This window comes from Mustela erminea, chromosome 20 (genome assembly GCF_009829155.1).
Source record: "Mustela erminea isolate mMusErm1 chromosome 20, mMusErm1.Pri, whole genome shotgun sequence".
NCBI classification, from domain to species: Eukaryota; Metazoa; Chordata; class Mammalia; order Carnivora; family Mustelidae; genus Mustela; species Mustela erminea.
The window spans coordinates 23,781,752-23,800,848 of record NC_045633.1 but is presented as its reverse complement, the minus strand read 5'-3'; the positions used below and the strand labels follow the sequence as shown (position 1 = coordinate 23,800,848).

At 52.4% G+C, this 19,097-nt stretch overlaps 2 protein-coding genes and 1 long non-coding RNA gene across 4 annotated transcripts; 2 read left to right on the top strand and 1 right to left on the bottom strand.

Annotated features, from left to right (window-relative positions):
• Nucleotides 1–12: 12 nt before the first annotated feature.
• On the top strand, nt 13–5,260 carry LOC116580849 (collagen alpha-1(I) chain-like). 2 transcript variants are annotated; one of them, XR_004281809.1, is made up of 3 exons: nt 13–1,125; nt 3,275–3,378; nt 4,773–5,260. XR_004281809.1 is itself a non-coding variant. In XM_032327642.1 (2 exons), the coding sequence occupies exons 1-2, from the start codon at nt 213–215 to the stop codon at nt 4,775–4,777; spliced, it is 918 nt and encodes a 305-aa protein (XP_032183533.1). In that variant the 5' UTR covers nt 13–212; the 3' UTR covers nt 4,778–5,260. The 2 variants fall into 2 exon arrangements, 1 of the variants encoding a protein (XP_032183533.1); XM_032327642.1 differs by lacking the exon at nt 3,275–3,378.
• A 4,434-nt stretch (nt 5,261–9,694) lies between these two features.
• LOC116580865 lies at nt 9,695–14,600 on the bottom strand. Its single transcript, XR_004281812.1, has 3 exons — nt 14,559–14,600; nt 12,316–12,413; nt 9,695–10,421 (listed from the first exon to the last, which is right to left on the bottom strand). It is a non-coding gene; the product is annotated as an uncharacterized LOC116580865 (long non-coding RNA).
• Nucleotides 14,601–15,601: 1,001 nt separating this feature from the next.
• Nucleotides 15,602–19,060, top strand: NME4 (NME/NM23 nucleoside diphosphate kinase 4). Its single transcript, XM_032327655.1, has 5 exons — nt 15,602–15,770; nt 17,280–17,413; nt 17,670–17,771; nt 17,883–17,995; nt 18,513–19,060. The coding sequence occupies exons 1-5, from the start codon at nt 15,680–15,682 to the stop codon at nt 18,634–18,636; spliced, it is 564 nt and encodes a 187-aa protein (XP_032183546.1). The 5' UTR covers nt 15,602–15,679; the 3' UTR covers nt 18,637–19,060.
• Nucleotides 19,061–19,097: the final 37 nt, after the last annotated feature.

Here is a 19,097-nt window from a genome sequence, read left to right as displayed (position 1 = left end):
CCCCGCCGCCGCAGCTGCCGCCTCTGCCCCGGGCTCCCATCGTCCCGGCCGGTCCCAGCCGCCGGCGCCCCGGGCACTTCCGCCTGCGAGGCCCCGCCCCGCCGGGAGCCGGGGCCCGAGCGGGACTCGCGCACTGGGGTGGGAAGGAGGAGGCTAGCGGGGGCCGAAGCGGGCCGAAGGAGACTTGGGGACACAGGGGGAGCGCGAGGAAAATGGGTCAGAGGGAGGTCGCGCGGGCTGAGAGGGAAGGCAGACTCACCGCCGCGCGCGCTGCTGTGGGAGGCAGGGCGGGACAGGATGGAGGGTCACGCAGCGCGCACGAGGGACTTGGAACCGAGAGGGTCGGGGCGCGGCGGGCTGGCGCGGGACCCAGCGGGGCGCGCGGGGGACGTGGGACGAACGGGCACTGGGGGACTGCAGGCTGGCGGGGGACCACGGCGCACGAGGGCAGAGGGCTGGCGCGGGTCCCAGCGGTGCGCGCGGCGGCGTGGGACGGAGGGGGCACGGGGAGGGAGCGGCGGGCTGGCGCGGGACCCAGCGGGGCGCGCGGTGGACGTGGGACAGAGCGGGCACCGGGGGGCTGCGGGCTAGCGGGGGACCACGGTGCACGAGGGCAGAGGGCTGGCGCGGGACCCAGCGGTGCGCGCGGGAGCGTGGGACGGAGGGGGTACGGAGAGGGGGCGGCGGGCTGGCGCGGGAATCAAGGATTCAGAAGGGAAAGAGTCGGGGCGAGAGTTGGAACCCACTGTAGATCTGAGGCGGCAGGCGGTGCCCGGATCGCCCCCAAGAGCTTCCTACAGTTGCTGGGTTGCACAAGAGTTGAGCGTCTGGGTTCCCCGAGTGTGCGCCGGGCACGCGTGATGAAGGCCTCCGAGCCGGGTGCTGAGGACGCTGGGGAGACGCGCGCCCAGCAGCCGTCGAGTCCTGGGCGCACCTCCGCCTTGCCAGCGTGGGCCTTAGCCTTGACCGTGTGCCTCCAGCCCCTCACAGCTGGGCTCCCCAGGCCAGGCCTCCACACCACGAAACTGCTACGAGTGTGTGCAAAGAACACACTTTCGTGGAAAAATGGAAAGGCTCCATGTCCGTGTGGGAATTTCGTGCTCTATAAGGTGGCAATTTGCCTCAGTGAGTGGGACTCATCCCTCACCCTTCCCATCGGGTTAGATTCCAAACGGGCTAGGGATTTCCCCCTTTAAAAAAAGACGAAAACCTGGGGGAAATTTTTCAGATTCTTGGGGGAAGCAAAGGTGTTTCTCAATAGGACCCCAAGCCCAGCCAACTAGAAGAGACACGGAAATTCAACCAGGTGAAATAGAAGCTTCCTCCAGAGCCAGACCACCACCTGCAAGGTGGAGAAACAATCCATGGACAGAGGAGAACATGCTTGCATAGTCTACCACAAAGGGCCAGTCCTAATAGGATTAATAATAGTTTATTTTCAGTCTTTTAAAGATTTTATTTGTTTAAAGATTGTAAATGTTTTATTTATTTGTTTAATAACCAAGATTGATAGCAGTTTAGGACTGATAACAGGACACCTGGGTGGCTCAGTGAGTTAAGCATCTGCCTTCGGCCCAGGTCTTGATCCTAGGATCCTGGAATCAAATCCCACATGCGGCTCCCTGCTGAGCAAGAACCTCCCGCCCTCCCCATTTCTCCTGCCTGCCACTCCCCCTGCTTGTGCTTGCATGTGTGCTTTCTCTCTCAGTCTCTCTGACAAATAAGTAAAATCTTAAAAAAAAAAAATTATAAGTTTAATAATGAAGAGCCCCTACAAATCAATAACAAAATACCCACTCTTCAGTAAATTCAAGGAGACTCCCTTAAAGGATGTGCAAATGAACAGGAACAGTCTCTGACCTCCCCAAACTAAAAAGCGCCTTGACGTCTTTTTTCCTTATACCTAACAGATCTGCAAAGGTCAAAAGTTTGATCACGCTGGAAGGGTTAGACTGTGGACCCACAGACATTCCTGTATTTGCTGAGTAGTGTTAGAGCATCTGGAAGCCTCTGGACTCAGCTCCCAGAGCGACAAGGGCTTTGCTCTGTCCCCCTCTGTAGAGATGCTCATAGAAGTGAGATTGCGGGACGGTACAGCATATGTCCAGATGTTGGTCATTAGGCAATGGCGCATTCGAATCACGGACATTCATACCGTGATTCAAACACCGACACAGTGCGGCGGTAAACCAGGAAGCCCTATGGCCAGTTGAGAACGGTCTGCCAGATGGAAGCCTTGGCTGAAAAAAGGAAAGGGAAGAACAAGATGTATAGAAAGGTACCATTTTCAGAGAAAAAAATTTTTTAGAGAAGGGGAGGGGCAGAGGGAGGGGGAATGAGTCATGTAAGCAGCCCAGGGGCTCCATCTCATGGCACTGAGGTCATGACCTGAGCCCAAATCAAAAGTCGGGCACTTAACCGACTGAGCCACTGAAAATTGCATTTGCCTGCGCCAGAGGCATAGGGTGACTTGGAAGCATCTAGCAGCTGGTTATGCTGATTGACTCCATGGGAGGGAGCCCTGTTGGCTTAGGATTGGAAGGAAGGATTTTACCTGTGGGTGTCTTTTTTGAATATTGTGCCTCTTGGGACAGGGGATTGGGGTTGTCTGTTGAGAGTTTACAGAAAGGAAGGGGGAGACACTTGACCCAGCCAGACCAATACCACTAAAAGCTGCAGAAGGGTGGAGACTGGAGGCCCAGGCAGGAGGAAGGCCAAGACGTGAAGCCACTGAAGAGCTCCTCTGTTTCGTGGGGACCTAGGCTGGGGCCTCCTCACCCCTGATGGCAGGGTACTCCCTGGGCTGTTGGCCATTCTCAGTTTAAAGGGACCGAGGTCAGTTGTGGGGTTTTGCTGAGCTTGGATGTTGGTGCTCTATGCTGAGTCTGAATCGTGCTTGGGCAGCAGCTATGGTCAGCACTGGGCACTGGAAAGCTCTTCCTACTCTGGGCTGAGCTCAGGTCCCCCACTCGCCTGCCTCACTCTGGGGCTTCCCTTGTGTCACTCCAGGGCGGCTTCCTGTGCCCCCAAGCTCCCCAACAGGTAGGAGAGGAGGTGGCAGACACACTCCATACCATGGCTGTGTCTGGGGGCTGGTGAACTCGTAGATGGACTCGTGCCCTGGGCTGAGGTTGGTAGACCTGTGCTAAGTGCAAGAGCACTGGTGGCGGGAAGATGCTGAGGGCCCACCTGGCAGAGCCTCAGTGGGAACACAGGAAGAGGCCCCACCAGGAAGGCCCTGTCTGCAGAGCCTCCTGCCTTCCACCGCACACAGATCAATGAATTCCAACCAGAGGAGTGGTCGACTGTTGAGAATAAAATGAGAGAAATACTAGAAAGAGACTTGGAATGAAGGGATGGAGAATCATGAGGGAAAAAGTACTCATTTGACTACATTTTAAAAAACGTTTCGTAGGGCGCCTGGGTGGCTCTGTCGTTAAGCATCTGTCTCCAGCTCAGGTCATGATCTCCGGGTTCTGGGATCTCCAGCCTCGCTGGCTCAGCGGGGAGCCTACTGTTGGGTAGCCCTCTGCCTGCTGCCCCCCTGCTTGTGCTCTCTCTCACTCTCTCTGTGTCAAATAAATAAAATCTCTAAAGAAGTCACCAAGTCAAAAGACAAATGGGAGAATACATGTGCTGTGTGTATGATAACGGGTTGTTCTATCTAAGATAGAAAAGAAATTTACACACTGAAACCAACACAACCCAAAAGGAAAACAGACTCAGGCCACTCACAGCAATCACAAGAGAATGGGCTGGAAGACACCAGAGGCCGGCATGAACCCCCCCTGCTCGGTCGCAGGTGAAAATTCTAGTGCTTGTGTGTTTTAACACAAAAAAAACCTCAGTCAGACTCAGGCAGGCAGCCCTCTCTAGAGGCAGGGAACAGGTGCCCCACACTGTGCCCCTGGGAATGCAAACTGCCTCAGCCTTTTGAAGGTCTCTGTGGCAACATTAAAATCAAACAAACCCAGGAGCCTGGGGACAGACACACAGGGAATGGGCCCAGAGCCTGTGTCCTTGCAAAAACCTGGGAACTCTACAAAGAAATCAGGATGTGTACTGTAAATTTCTGCACAGCTTCTAGACGATAATCCTGCAGGGTTATCGACAGAGTGGAGAGATGCCGCTGCCGGATAACATGGATCCATCCCCGGGCGCCTGGGTGGCTCAGTGGGTTAAGCTGCTGCCTTCAGCTCAGGTCATGATCTCAGGGTCCTGGGATCGAGTCCCGCATCGGGCTCTCTGCTCAGCAGGGAGCCTGCTTCCTTCTCTCTCTCTCTCTGCCTGCCTCTCAGTGTACTTGTAATTTCTCTCTGTCAAATAAATAAAATCTTTAAAAACAAAACAAAACAAAACATGGATCCATCCCATTTCTGAACCAAAATGTTTTCAGGCCCTGTCACCGGCTCGGTGGGTGTAGACCGAGGGACTGCTGTCCACTCACACGGAGGGGAAGATGGAGCAGTGGACAGGAGAGATATTTTCCCCACACGCAAACCATGTCTGGCCACTTGTGTTTGGTTTGCATAAAAATTTCAAAAGTTAAAAAAGAAAATAAAACTATAATCCAATTTTATTCAGCTAATCAGAGGAGGAAATGCAGCACGAGGTCTCTAAGACCTCAGGTAGAAGAGGAAAATATGCAGCAAGCTCCCTCCCATCACCCTCCCCTCCTGCCTGCCTCACTGCCAGCTCTGACTCCCTGCCCGCTCCCACTTCTGCCCCCCCACCCTTCTCTCCCTCTCACGCTCTCTCCCTGGTTCTTCTAGGCTAGTGGTGCGGCCACCCTGGGCCCAGCTAACATCTGGTCTCCACTCCCACGGCTCCCCTTCTAGCCAGAGACGGGTGCTCAGCCCTCCACAAACTGTGGAATGCTTCAGGTCTTCAGACACCCTGGCTGCTCTCTTCCAACCTGCCTGTCTTAACCCTAACTCACATGGGCTCCTCCACCAAGTGCCTCTTGTGCGGGAGTCCCTGTGAAGACCCCAGGTCAGAAGGAGCCCCCTGCTCTGTGGGCTCACGGCCTCCTGTCCCAACACCGTTCTGCGGGCTTCCCGTATGAAGGGGCTGGGTCACACCTTCTGTGATCTCATGGCTGGGGTGGGGGGATGCAAGCCTTTGTCTCCCTCTTTGTCCCTGTGCATCAACTTGTTGGCATAAACTGGGCCAGGATCCCCCCAAATTTGCATTTCATAGCAATGTTTTACCCAAAAGTTTTGGAAGCAATGTAAAACTTTTGAATCTTTATTTTACAAAAATAAAATTGTTGTTTTTTTTAAAGTCCAACTATTATTATTATCATGTCATAAAGAAAAGGTCATTTTCCAACCAAAGAAGTAGGAAGTACATATTCTTAGAATCACATATAAATAAAGGTTAGCATATTTTTCCCCTTTAAGTTCATTGTGTGGTTCTTGTTCTTTTTTTTTTAAGATTTTATTTATTGGGGTGCCTGGGGGGCTCAGTGGGTTGAGCCTCTGCCTTCGGCTCAGGTCATGATCTCAGGGTCCTGGGATCGAGCCCTTTAAAAAAAAAAAGAGAGATTTTATTTATTTATTTGACAGACAGAGTTCACAAGTAGGCAGAGAGGCAGGCAGAGAGAGAGGGAGATGTAGGCTCCCTGCTGAGCAGAGAGCCCGATGCAGGGCTCGATCCCAGGACCCTGAGATCATGACCTGAGCCAAAGGCAGAGGCTCAACCCACTGAGCCCCACAGGCACCCCAGTGTGTGGTTCTTCTTTATGCACATTTTATCTGGGCAAACAAATGCTTCCTGTTCTGGGTGTTGGGCACTCACGAACCGGAAGATGAAGGGTACAAGCAGTGCCCTCGGGCTCTTCACCACCAGTGAGCCTGGGATGAGATCCAAATGCACTGGAGCATGGTGACCAGAGCAAACTCCTGGTCCCCTTCTAAGAGGTAGGTGAAAGGGTGACAGGGGCAGAAGACACGCTAGAGCAGGGGACCCAAGAGTTTTCCTCTGGTTCAAAGGCTCTCACTGGCAGCCCTGACCAGTCAGCCGGGGCTCTCAGATGCTGGACAGGCTATTTGGGGCCTGTCCTAGGGGAAGGAGTCTATTCTTCCTGGCTCTTCCGTCAGGGACAAACAGAGGTCTGACATCCAGAATTGGAGTCCTGGGGCGCCTGACTATCTCTTTGACTTCCTCCCTCCCTCCCCCTCTGTCCCTCCCCCTCTCAAATAAATAAGTCTTGAAAAAATAAAATAGGAGGGGCACCTGGGTGGCTCAGTGGGTTAAAGCCTCTGCCTTCGGCTCCGGTTATGATTCCAGGGTCCTGGAATCGAGTCCCGCATCGGGCTCTCTGCTCAAGCAGGAAGCCTGCTTCCTCCTCTCTTATCTGCCTGCCTCTCTGCCTACTTGTGATCTCTGTTTGTCAAATAAATAAATAAATAAATAAAATCTTTTTAAAAAAAATAAATAAATAAAATAAAATAGGAATCCCTTGGGGCGCCTGGGTGGCTCAGCAGGTTAAAGCCTCTGCCTTCGGCCCAGGTCATGATTCCAGGGTCCTGGGATCGAGCCCCGCATCGGGCTCTCTACTCAGTGCAGAGCCTGCTTCTCTCTCTCTCTCTCTCTGCCTGCCTGTCTGCCTACTTGTGTTCTCTGTCAAATAAATAAATAAAAATCTTTAAAAAAAAAAAATAAACAAAAAATAAAATAGGAATCCCAAGAAGACTGGAAAGAGAGAAGGAGGCAGAAAAAAAAATGTGAAAAGTTAGGAGCCCAAAATTGTCAGATTTGGTGAAAGACATTACTCAACAGGTCAAACAGTTCAGTGACCACAGGAAGAATCCCTACAAAGAAAACCACACCCAGGGGCACCTGGGTGGCTCAGTGGGCTAAGCCTCTGCCTTTGGCTCAGGTCATGATCTCAGGGTCCTGGGATCAAGCCCCGCATCGGGCTCTCTGCTTGGTGGGGACCCTGTTGCCCCCCTCTTTGCCTGCTGCTCTGCCTACTTGTGATCTCTCTGTCAGATAAATAAATAAAATCTTTAAAAAAAAAAAAAAAAGAAAAGAAAGAAAGAAAACCACACCCAGGCACAACAACTGGAAGGCAGACTTGAGCAGAAAGTGTTGAAAGCAGTCAGAGAAAAATGACATTCAAAGGAACAAGAGTTTGAATGATTTCTAACTTCTCAGAAGTCAGAGAAATGGAGGCCAGAAGATTCTAGAATGTCATCTTCAAAGTCCTGGGGAGAAATATACTCTTGTTAACCCACAATTCAATATCTCGCAAAAACATCCTTTACAAATAAACAAAGTGGGGGCATGGAGCTGGTTCAGCTGGAGGAATGTGCCATGTTTGATCTCAGGGTTAGTGAGTTTGAGCCCCACGTTGGGTGTACAGCTTATTAAACAACGACAACAACAACGATGAATGGATAAAGAAGAGAGGGTTTTTGTAGAGAATGCAATATTATTCAGCCATAAAAATAAATGAGATCTTGCCATTTGAGACAACATGAACAGACCTAGAGGATAAAATGCAAAGTGAAATAAGGCAGGAAAAAACAATTGCTAAAGGATTTCACTTATATGTGGGATTTAAGAAATAAATGAACCAACAAAGAAGAAAGAGCCCAAACGACAGATTCTTAAATACCCAGAATGAACTGGTGGCTGCGGGCAGGGAGGTTAGTAGAGGGATGGGGGAAATCGAGGGAACAAAGAGGTACGAACGTCCAGTTATAAAATAAAGAAGTCATGGAGATGAAAAGTGCCGCATAGGGAATGCCATGGATGATACTGTGACGTGTGCTGACAGACGCGACTGCACACGTCACGGAGAGCACAGAATCATGTATCAGACTGTCCAGTCAGGACGTCGTCCACTTGAAACCAATGTAACATGTGCTCAGTGTACTTCACAAAAAAAAAAAAAAAAAAAAGGTAGAGGAGCACCTGGGTGGCACAGTTGGTTGAGTTCCCCACTCTCCGTTTTGGCTCAGGTCATGATCTCAGGGTCATGGAAACCCCCCCCCCGATGCCCAGTCAGGCTCCGCACTCAGTGCAAAGTCTGCTTGCCTTCGCTCCTCTCCCTCTGCCCCTCCAGCCCCGGGCACTCTCTCTCTCTCTCTCTCAAAAAACAAATAAATAAAATCTTTTTTAAAAAGATCCCCATTAAAAAAAAGATCCCTTTAAAAAAAAAAGATTTTATTTATTTATTTGACAGAGAGACAGAGATCACAAGTAGGCAGAGAGGCAGGCAGAGGGAGAGGGGGAAGCAGGCTCCCCACTGAGGGGAGAGCCCAATGCGGGGCTCGATCCCAGGACCCTGAGATCGTGACCTGAGCTGAAGGCAGAGGCTTAACCCACTGAGCCACCCAGCTGCCCCAATAAATAAATCTTTAAAAAAATAAAAAAGCTGATATTGTCGAAGTGAATTTTAAATAAAGCAAGACCAGACAATCTAGAAATGATTCGGTTCAACCTTAAAGATATGGATGCGTTAAAAGTAAGTGGATCGGGGGCGCCTGCGTGGCTCAGTGGGTTAAGCTGCTGCCTTTGGCTCAGGCCATGATCTCAGGGTTCTGGGATCGAGTCCCGCATCGGGCTCTCTGCTCAGCGGGGAACCTGCTTCCTCCTCTCTCTCTCTGCCTGCCTCTCTGCCTACTTGTAATCTCTCTCTGTCAAATAAATAAATAAAATCTTTAAAAAAAAAAAAAAAAAAAAAGTAAGTGGATCGGTGGACCTGGGTGGGTCAGGGGGTTGAGCCTCTGCCTTTGGCTTGGATCATGATCTCAGGGTCCTGGGATCGGAACCCTCCCCCCGCCCCCCCAGCGTCGGGCTCTCTGCTCAGCATGGAGCCTGCTTCCCCCTCTCTCTCTCTGCCTGCCTCTCTGCCTACTTGTGATCTGCCAAATAAATAAAATCTTAAAAAAAAAAAACCAGTAAGTGGATGGACAGAGATAAATCACCTGATAGTGAGCGTGAGGAACTCGAGTGTCTCTATCTTTACCAGATAAGGTAGACTTCAAAATAGAGATTATGATCAAGCAGAGGCAAAAATATTTTCTAGTAGTGAAAAATTCCCTTCGTAAGGGAAGAAATGTGTGCACACGCCTCTTAAGAGAGCTTCCATCTACATGAAGTAAAAATGGGCAGAATGAAACCACGAAATAGGCATTTGCACGTGGGGAGAGGGGACTTGAGGGCCCTCTCTCTGCCATTGATGAAACATGGTAGAGGAAAAAACCAGGAAAGACGGAGTATTTCCGCCCCGCAGTCAGGGGCCCAGAATTCACGGTGTTTACAGAGGACTGCATCGGACTCCACCAAGTGGACGTTCTTTTCAGGTTCCCTGAACTAGATCAATGCTGGGCCACAAAACAGCTCTTGATAAACTGAAAAGAATTGAAGGGACACAGAGTATGTTTTTCTGATCACATGGAACTAAAGCAGACGTCCCTAACAGTGACCCATCTGGAAATGAGTCACAACCAGCCCCGAGAGCCCCTCCTGGCTGCAGTCTGGCAGGTGATGGGCACGGACAGTGGCGAACCCTGGGGCCCACCACTTCCTGTTACAGGTGACAGAAACTTGCATGTTTATCCAAAGTTTAAAAACCGCTGGGAGAGGGGCCCATGGGTGGCTCAGTCAGTTAAGTGTCCAATTCTTGGTTTTGGCTCCATTCAGTCTTTGGGGTCATGGGATCAAACCCCAAGTTGGGCTCTGTGCTCAGTGCTCCGTGTGCTTGAATTCTCTTTCTCCCCTGACTTCTGCCCTCCCCTGCTGGCTCTCTCTCTAAACGAAACAAACAGAGGGCTGCTGGGAGAACTCAGTTCTTACCAGGATGGCAAGGGGACGCTGACAGTCACAGGTGGCAGGGGCAGGATTGGAATCTGGTTCTCCTGCCACCTCCCCTTCCACCCTGTGGGGCAGGGTCTCTCCAAGAACATTGTACCAAGACCACCAGCACTTTCCCAGGAATGTTCCAGAAGTCCAAGTTTGTGCTCATCCTAATGCCACACTACACTGTCAGTCCTCCTCAGACAGACTGACACCCCGACACTGAAACCCAATGGGCCAAGTCTTGAAAGGCAGGGGGTTCCGGGAAGAGGGCTGGGAGAGATCCCAGACACAGTCCCAGCCCTGGCCTCTGAGGGAAGGGACAGCTGCATGGATCATAAGAGCCCCGGGGTCCCAGACCAGTGAGGGTCAGACCACTCACACCTCCTCCCTCCTTGGTCTTGGACTTGGGTATTTACCGCTGCACAGCAAAATAACTCAGAATTTAGCACTGAAACAACGCACACTTAGGAGGATCCACATCTAAGCTCACCAGGTCACTGTTGGCAGCCCTTGGGTCTTCATGGCAGCTGGCCGAAGACATCAGCTCCTTGGCCGTGAACATGGGACTGCCCACAACCTGGCAGCAGGCTCCTCCTCCGGTGAGGACTCTGGGACAGGAAGGGAGACAGAGAGGGAGCGAGGGCGAGGAGGGAGCCGAAGCCCTAGGGGTTGTAGCCAGGGTGTGGGGTTGCAAGGGCACCTGACTGGGGGAGTCCCAAGCAGACCAGGCGCAGGAATGAGTGGTGCTGAAGCAGGAAATGGATTGTTTCAGTGATGCCAATGCCACAAATACAGGAGACTAGGGTCCCAAAGACTGACTCCAAAGTGTGCAAATGCTTCCAGGTGTATATACAGAAAACCTGGGGTAACGGTGCACAGTGAAAGTCAAATTGGTCATTGTCTTGGGGTCAGTCACCGGGTAGTCAGGGTCTTGCTGGCTCACGGAGGTCCTAATGGTCAGGGAGCAGTTGTGGTTCCCACCAAGGGATGCTTTGCCTTCAGGGTCTTCCCCCCACAGCCAGAGTTGGAAAATCTGAAGTTTAGAATGGAGTAGCCTGGGGCGCCTTGGTGGCTCAGTGGTTAAGCCTCTGCCTTCGGCTCGGCTCGGGTCATGATCCCAGGGTCCTGGGATTGAGCCCCGCATTGGGCTATCTGCTTGGCGGGGAGCCTGTTCCTCCTCTCTCTCTCTGCCAAATAAATAAAATCTTAAAAAAAAAAAAAAAAAAAAAGACCCTTGGGACGCCTGGGTGGCTCAGTTGGTTAAGTGTCTGCCTTTGGCTCAGGTCACGATCCCAGAGTTCTGGGATGGAGTCCCACATCGGGCTCCTTGTTCAGCTGGGAGCCTGACTCTCCCTTGGCCTGCTGGTCCCCTTGCTTGAGCTCTCTGACAAAAGTAAATAAAATCTTTTTAAAAAGACCTTTCTGAAATATATGATTTCTCAACATTTCCTTCCATTTTGTAGGTTGATTTTTCACTTTCTTGATGATTCCAAACTATTTACCAAAGGTGGGTTTTGTCAGTTGAGAGTCTAACTAGCCGTACATGAATTTGCTTGGTCCACATTCTCACTAATAGTTGGAATTTTCGGACTTCAGAATTTTTCTCAGGATTTTATTTATTTATTTTGAGAGAGAGAGGGAGAGTTGGGGTGGGGGGAGAGGGAAAGAGAACCTCAAGGAGACCCCCTACTGAGCACAGAGCGCGATGTGGGGCTCTGTCCCACAACCCTGAGATCATTGCCTGATCTGAGAGCAAGAGTCAGAACAGGCTCCCCAAACTTTGGGATTTTTGGTGTGGCTTGGCTTGCATTTCTGTGATCGGTCCTGAAGCCGAGCCCCTCTGCATGTGTTTCTTGGCTGTTTGGATTTCTCTGGAGAAGAGAAACCTCAAGTATTTGTCTGCCGTACCACGGAGTTATTGGTACTTTACTCACCGACTTCTGGAAATAAGACCCTAGACCTGAATAGGTTTTGGGTGCTGGAAACATTCTTTCCCATTCTGTGATTTTGTCTTTTTTCTTTCTTCATGGTTTGTGTGTGTTTTTGAGTGGATTCTGTTTTTTGAGAGAAATTTCAAATTCACAGTAAAATTAAGCAGAAAGTATGGAGTAACCCATACACCCTTTGCACCCAGAGGTGCACAGCCGCACTCACTATGGACATCCCACCTGGGCCATGTGCTACATTGTTACGACCAGTGAAGCTACACTGACAATATTGTTTGCCAAAGTCCACGGTTTTCACTAGGGTTCACTCTTGGTGTTGTACATTCTGGATTTGACAAACGTGTAATGACATCTATCTGCCATTGTAGTGTCACATAGAATTGTTCTGTGACCTTAAAAACCTGCCCACACCCCTCCTACTCCCCCAGCCCCTAACAATTACAATTACTGATTGTCTTTTTTTTTTTTTTTTTAGCTGTCCCCATAGCTTTGCCTTTCCTGGAATGTCACGTAACCTTTTCTGATAGGCTTCTTTCATCGAGTAATAGGCATTTACCTTTCCTCCGTGTCTTTTTTGCGGCTTGGTAGCTCACACATGTAATTACTGAATAGTGTCCCATTGCAGGGATACGGTCACACTGTTCATCCAGACACCTGCGGAAGGACGTTCAGTTGCTTCCGAGTTGGGAAGTTATGAGTAATGCTGCTACAGATACACAGGTGCACATTTTTGTGTACATACATTTTTTTTTAAAGATTTTATTTATTTATTTGACAAAGAGAGATGACAAGCAGGCAGAGAGGCAGGCAGAGAGAGAGGAGGAAGCAGGCTCCCTGCTGAGCAGAGAGCCTGACTTGGGGCTCGATCCCAGGACCCTGGGATCATGACCCGAGCCGAAGACAGTGGCTTAACCCACTGAGCCACCCAGGCGTCCCTGTGTACATACATTTTGAACTCATTTAAATAAACACCGAAATGCATGGCTGCTGGGTCACATGTTTAGTTTTCTTTTTTTTTTTTTTAAATATTTTATTTATTTATTTGACAGAGTGAGATCACAAGTAGACAGAGAGGCAGGCAGAGAGAGAGAGAGGGAAGCAGGCTCCCCGCTGAGCAGAGAGCCTGATGCGGGGCTCAATCCCAGGACCCTGAGATCAGGGCCTGAGCCGAAGGCAGCGCTCAACCCACTGAGCCACCCAGGCGCCCCATATGTTTAGTTTTCTAGAAAACTGCCAACCTGGCTTCAGAGTGACTGCACCATTTTGCAGTCTCAGCAGTTATGAATGGGAGCTCCCATGGCTCACACGCTTGCCAGCATTTCACGTCATAAGTGTTTGAATTTTGGCTCGTCTGGTATCTTCATGGTGTTTTTATAATGTTCTTAATTTTAATAGAGTTGACTTTGTCAATCTTTTCCTTTATAATTAGTGCTTATTGTGCCTCAAGAAATTCTTCCCCACAGAAAGCTGTGAATAGGGGCGCCTGGGTTGCTCAGTGGGTTAAAGCCTCTGCCTTCGGCTTGGGTCATGATCTCAGGGTCCTGGGATCGAGCCCCGCATCGGGCTTTCTGCTCGACAGATAGCCTGCTTCCCCCTCTCTCTGCCTGCTTCTCTGCCTACTTGTAATCTCTGTCAAATAAATAAATAAAATCTTAGAAAAAAAAGAAGCTCTGAATATATTTTCCCATCATCTGAAAGCTTTATAGATTTGCCTTTTGTATTTCAGTTTTTCATCCGCGTGAAACTTCTTTCTTTTTTAAATATTTTATTTATTTTATTTTTTTTAAATAAAGATTTTATTTATTTATTTGAGAGAGAGACAGTGAGAGAGAACATGAGCAAGGAGAAGGTCAGAGAGAGAAGCAGACTCCCCGTGGAGCTGGGAGCCCGATGCGGGACTCGATCCCAGGACTCTGGGATCATGACCTGAGCCGAAGGCAGTCGTCCAACCAACTGAGCCACCCAGGCGTCCCTATTTATTTTATTTTAGAGATAGAGAGGGCGCTCACGTGCATGAGCCAGGGGAGGGGCAGAGGGAGAGAGGGAGAGAGCAATACTTAGGCAGATTCTGCATGCAGTGGTCTGGGCTGGATGTCCTGACCCCAGGATCGTGACCTGAGCCAAAACCGAGAGTCAGATGCTTAAGCGACAGAGCCACGCAGGTGCCCCAGGACTGTTTGATTTTTAAGGTAAGCAGTTGCAAAGCAATAACCTAACACCCCATCTTTAAGCCAGAAGGCGGCTACTTGTATTCAATACTTTACTGGAGATTCTAGCCAGAATGATCAATTAAGAAAATAAAATAAAAGGCATCCAGATTGGGAAGGAAGAAATAACTATCTCTAGGCCCATATGACATAATTTCGTGCATAATAAATCCTGAGAAATCCACTAAAAACAACTGGAACTAATAAACGAGTTCAGCAAAGTTGCAGGATAAGAGTTTAACACACAAAAGTCAATTGTATTTTTATACTTTAAAAGAACAATTAAAAATAAAATTAAGAAAACGTTTCTAGGGGCACCTGGGTGGCTCAGTGGGTTAAGCCGCTGCCTTCGGCTCAGGTCATGATCTCAGGGTCCTGGGGGCTCTCTGCTCAGCAGGGAGCCTGCTTCCCTCTCTCTCTCTGCCTGCCTCTCCATCTACTTGTGATTTCTCTCTCTGTCAAATAAATAAATAAAATCTTAAAAAAAAAAAAAAACGTTTCTATTCACAGTAGCAACAAAAAGCACATATGATTTTTCAAAAACTCACTAACAGTGAGCAGATCTCTTATTTAGAAAACAAGCTGCGGGCACCTGTTTGGCTCAGATGGTTAAGTGCTTGCCTTCCGCTCAGGTCATGATCCAGGATCCTGGGATCAAGTCCCACATCGGGCTCCCTGCTCAGTGGGGACTCACCCCGCCTCTGCTCCCCCTGCTTGTGCTCTCTGTCATATAAATAAATAAATAAAAATAAAATCTTTTAGAAAAGAAGCTGGCGGGACGCCTGGGTGGCTCAGTTGGTTAAGCAGCTGCCTTCGGCTCAGGTCATGATCGAGGTCCTAGGATCGAGTCCCGCATCAGGCTCTCTGCTCAGCGGGGAGCCTCCTTCCTCCTCTCTCTCTGCCTGCCTCTCTGCCTACTTGTGATCTCTGTCGAATAAATAAAATCTTAAAAAAAAAATACTGGGACGCCTGGGTGGCTCAGTTGGTTAAGCAGCTGCCTGGGATCGAGTCCCACATCAGGCTCCTTGCTCGGCGGGGAGCCTGCTTCTCCCTCTGCCTCTGCCTGCCATTCTGTCTGCCTGTGCTCGCTCTCTCCCCTCTCTCTCTCTGATAAATAAAATCGTAAAAAAAAAAAAAAAAAAAAAAAGAAGCTGGCCACCATTACTACCCCAACGGTATTATAATAGGATACCGTTTCTAAACCCCGCCCCCTCTTCCCTCACCCAGCTCTCTCGGTCTCGCCCCCACCTCCCTCCACCCAGCCCTCACATCCCCTCTCGCCCTCCGCCCCGTCCTCCCCTTCCCTCCTGCCCCGCTTCTCCCTCCGCCCGCCCTCCCCTTCTTTGCTACCCCTCCCCCTCCGTCCGCTCCGCCCTCCTCTTCCCTCCCGCCTATCCCTCCACCCCGCCCTCCTCTTCCCTTACGCCTCTCCCTCTCCCTCTGCCCTCCCTTACCTCTCGCCCCTCCCTCTCCCTCCGCCCCGCCCTCTTCTTCCTCCAGCCTCTCCCTCTCCCTCCGCCCCGCCCCCCTTCCTTCTCGCCCCTCCCTCTCCCTCCGCCCCGCCCTCCTCTTCCCTCCCGCCTCTCCCTCTCTCTCCGCCCCGCCCTCCCCTCCCTCTCGCCCCTCCCTCTCCTTCCGCCCCGCCCTTTCTCCCGCCGGGCTCAGTCGCCCGCGCTCTTTCTGCGCTCAGCCAGAGGCCGGCGGGAGGGGGTCATGGGCGGCCTCTTGGGGCGCGCCGCGCTGCCGGGGCTGCTGAGCGGTCCGCGGGCCCCGGGCCCGAGACTGTTCGTACGCCCCAGCTCGGGTGAGTGGCCCGCGACCGGCCGAGGGGGAGGCGGGTGGGGGGCGTAGCCCGGCCTTTGTTGGCGCGCTTGCGACCCGAGGCTGCCTGTCCTCTGTAGATGGCCTCGGGGTCTCGCCGGGCAGACCGGGGGCGCCCTGCACGCCTTTCCCCACCTTCCACTGCCCCCCACCCTCCGCCCACCGCCCCAGGTTGCTCGGGGGCAGGGTCACCTGCGGGCTCCGGAGCAGGAGGCGTGGTGGCCACAGCAGGCCGGGGTGAGGGTCCCTGCGGACTGGGGCTGCTGCGGGGCACATTGTGAACAGATAAGCACTCCCCGCGGAGCCGCTGCCCTCGGGGCGTTTTCTGCTGGACCTAACTCCCTTTGGCCCGTATCTGTAGCCGGTTCTCCCCCTAACTGCGGCCCACAGGGTGCTCCCTGAGAGCCGGATGTCTCAGTGTTCCCAAAGCTGGAGGGGGTGAACTGCCACCTTCCAGCGGACAAGCCAGCTGGCGGCAGGCCAGGTTCCCCAGCCCGTAGACACTGGGCTTTAGGGGCACAAACCAGGGGGCTTCCTGCAGTCTTGAAGTGAAGTGGGGGCGCCCAGTGCCTGCTGTCCAGGCCCAGCACACCTTATGGGATGGGAAAGGGCAGCTGCAGACACCCCCAGGGACACTGGCCTGCCCCGACTCTATCATTGGTCTTCCAGTTTGCTGTCCCCCGGAGCAGAACTCTGCAGGACACCCAGGGTGTAGGCTCTTCTCAAAAGCACGTTTGACCTGGACTCAGGGCTGAGGGTCAGCGGAACTCTGTGGCCTGGGGCTGTAAGGGGTGATGATGCCTCCATCCCCCTGGTGGTGTCCCCTGGAGAACAGAAGGGCTGGGCGAGGGTCAGTCCTCTACATGGGTCTGGAAGCTGCCTCCCTTGAAGGCCTCCAGCGGCATCGAGTTCTTCGGGCCAATAGAGGAGCCCTCTAGAGTCCCCCACTTCAGACAGGAAGCCCTCCACCCTGCTTCTTGGTCCCTAGCTCTCTTTCGTCCTGTCGTGTATGGCCCACGTGGTGGGGAGAGTGCCCCTCACTACTGCCTGGTTCCCTGCCAATCCTTCACCTCAGACCCACAAGATGAGCTTTGGGTCCTCATCGTGCGGCAGGCTGGGACGTCAGACGCTGTGCCCTCCCTCCAAAGGACAGGGGTCAAAAGCATGGCCGGCAACAGTGCTTTCTTTCCCGTGTGACATCTCTGGGGCTCTGTGTGGCCAGTGGCCCGAGCTGTGGCTTCCCAGTTCTTGGATGCCTTCTCAAGGACATGGGATCCATTGCGGGTGCCCCGGCCCCTCCCACCAGCTTGGAAGCACCCGGGGGCCCACTGTCCTGTCGGTCCCTGAAAGGCAGAGTCCTGTTGGGCATTTGTTGGCTGTGGACCCTGTGCTTCTCCCCTCCAGGGCTGCTCTGGTGACACCTGGGCCGTGGCTGATTCGGGGCTCAGGGAGATGTGAAAGGGTAAGGCACCTGATTCCCATTCTTCTAAAGGAGGGGCCTCCTGGACACGGGAGCGGACCCTGGTTGCCGTGAAGCCAGATGGGGTGCAGCGGCGGCTTGTTGGGGACGTGATCCAGCGCTTTGAGAGGAGGGGCTTCAAGCTGGTGGGGATGAAGATGCTGCAGGTACCAGGGCTCTCGACCCGTGGGTGTCCTTGATGGGACTGGGGTGGGGGACTTCTCGTGGACCTCAGCCCTTCATATTTCCGCCCTGTATCTGGAGGAGTATGGTGTTGGCAGTAGCAGGGGAGGGGTGGGGAGGTGTCTGCTGGTGTGCCAGGCCATGTAGGTGTTATTTGCAAAGTGCCCTGAGGTCAGGACACCATGGCGACTGCCCCAGTGCCCAGGGGCTCCTCTCCCATCTTGCTCCAATGCCACCCAGGCGCCAGAGAGAGTCCTTGCTGAGCACTACCATGACCTGCAGAGGAAGCCTTTCTACCCAGCCCTCATCAGCTACATGACCTCCGGCCCTGTGGTGGCCATGGTACGGCAGGCATGGGTGGTGGAAAGGGTGGAGGGCCCTGGGCTGAGCCCAGAGCTGCTGAGTCCTTGGTGGTCCGCACCGCTCCCAACCTCCTTTATCTCTGTGCTGCAGGTCTGGGAAGGTCCCAACGTGGTCGGCTCCTCAAGGGCCATGATAGGACACACCGACTCCGCTGAGGCTGCCCCTGGCACCATCAGGGGGGACTTCAGCATCCACATCAGCAGGTCCGGGCGCCCTGACACACTCAAGCCACCGGAACTGATGGGCCAGCTCCTCAGGGTTGAGGAGGGCCCGAGTCGGGGGTGGTTGTCTGTCCCTGAGGCAGATCCGTGGGACCTGGGGATCTTGCTGGGCCACAGTAGAGCCACAAGAGACTTTTGATGCTGGGATGTCACACACACTTAAGTTTGCTAGAAGAGTTTTTTCAAAGGCCTTTGCACACAGGAGATGATAAAGCATTCTCTTTGTGTTGTGTGTGTACTCCGCCATTATTTCCTATTACCTGACTGTCTGGCCAGACACCCTCAGGGGCTGGCATGGGACAGCTGGTGGGACCGTGAGGCTCTGGAGACGGTCTGGGCTGGTCATGAGGTTGTGGGTAAGAGGCCCTGTTCTTGCTTTCCTCTCTGTACAATGCTGGGCTTGCTCTTCTTGATGGTAGGGGATGAGCAGGTAGTCTCGGGGTCCCCGAGGTGCACATTGAGGTCTATGCCTTACCTTGCTGCTTGTCCTCTGGCACAGGAACGTCATCCATGCCAGCGACTCCGTGGAGGGGGCCCAGAGGGAGATCCAGCTGTGGTTTCAGAGCAGCGAGCTGGTGGACTGGGCAGACGAAGGCCACCAGAGCGGCATCTACCCACCATGAGCACTCAGGCTGCCATCAGCCACCCCAGCAGCCGCCCAGGATCAGCTACCTCTGTCGTCCCAGACTTGAGCGCACACCGTGGTTTGCCAGTTGGCCCCAGAACACCTTCCAGTCTACTTTCTGCCCCACCCCAGCCCAGAGGGGTTGAGCAACCAACTTTACGTGCCTTTTACAATCCTAAGCCAGTAAGAGATCCACTTTCTGGACCAAAGTGTCAGACAACCTTCAGGGCATCTTCAAAAGTGTGTCATGTAACCTCCCTTCCCCAAAACGTGGGTGGGATATTAAAATTCACTGTGTTGTGTGTATGTGTGTGTGGGGGGGTTGATGATTACAGTTTTTGCCATCTCTGAAGTAGGGATGAGGACTTCATGCAAAGTTGTAAGAGTTTGAGAGTAGAAATAAAGCTTACTCTCACACACCAGCAGGGGATCAATAATTTTGTTGAATGTATCAGACAG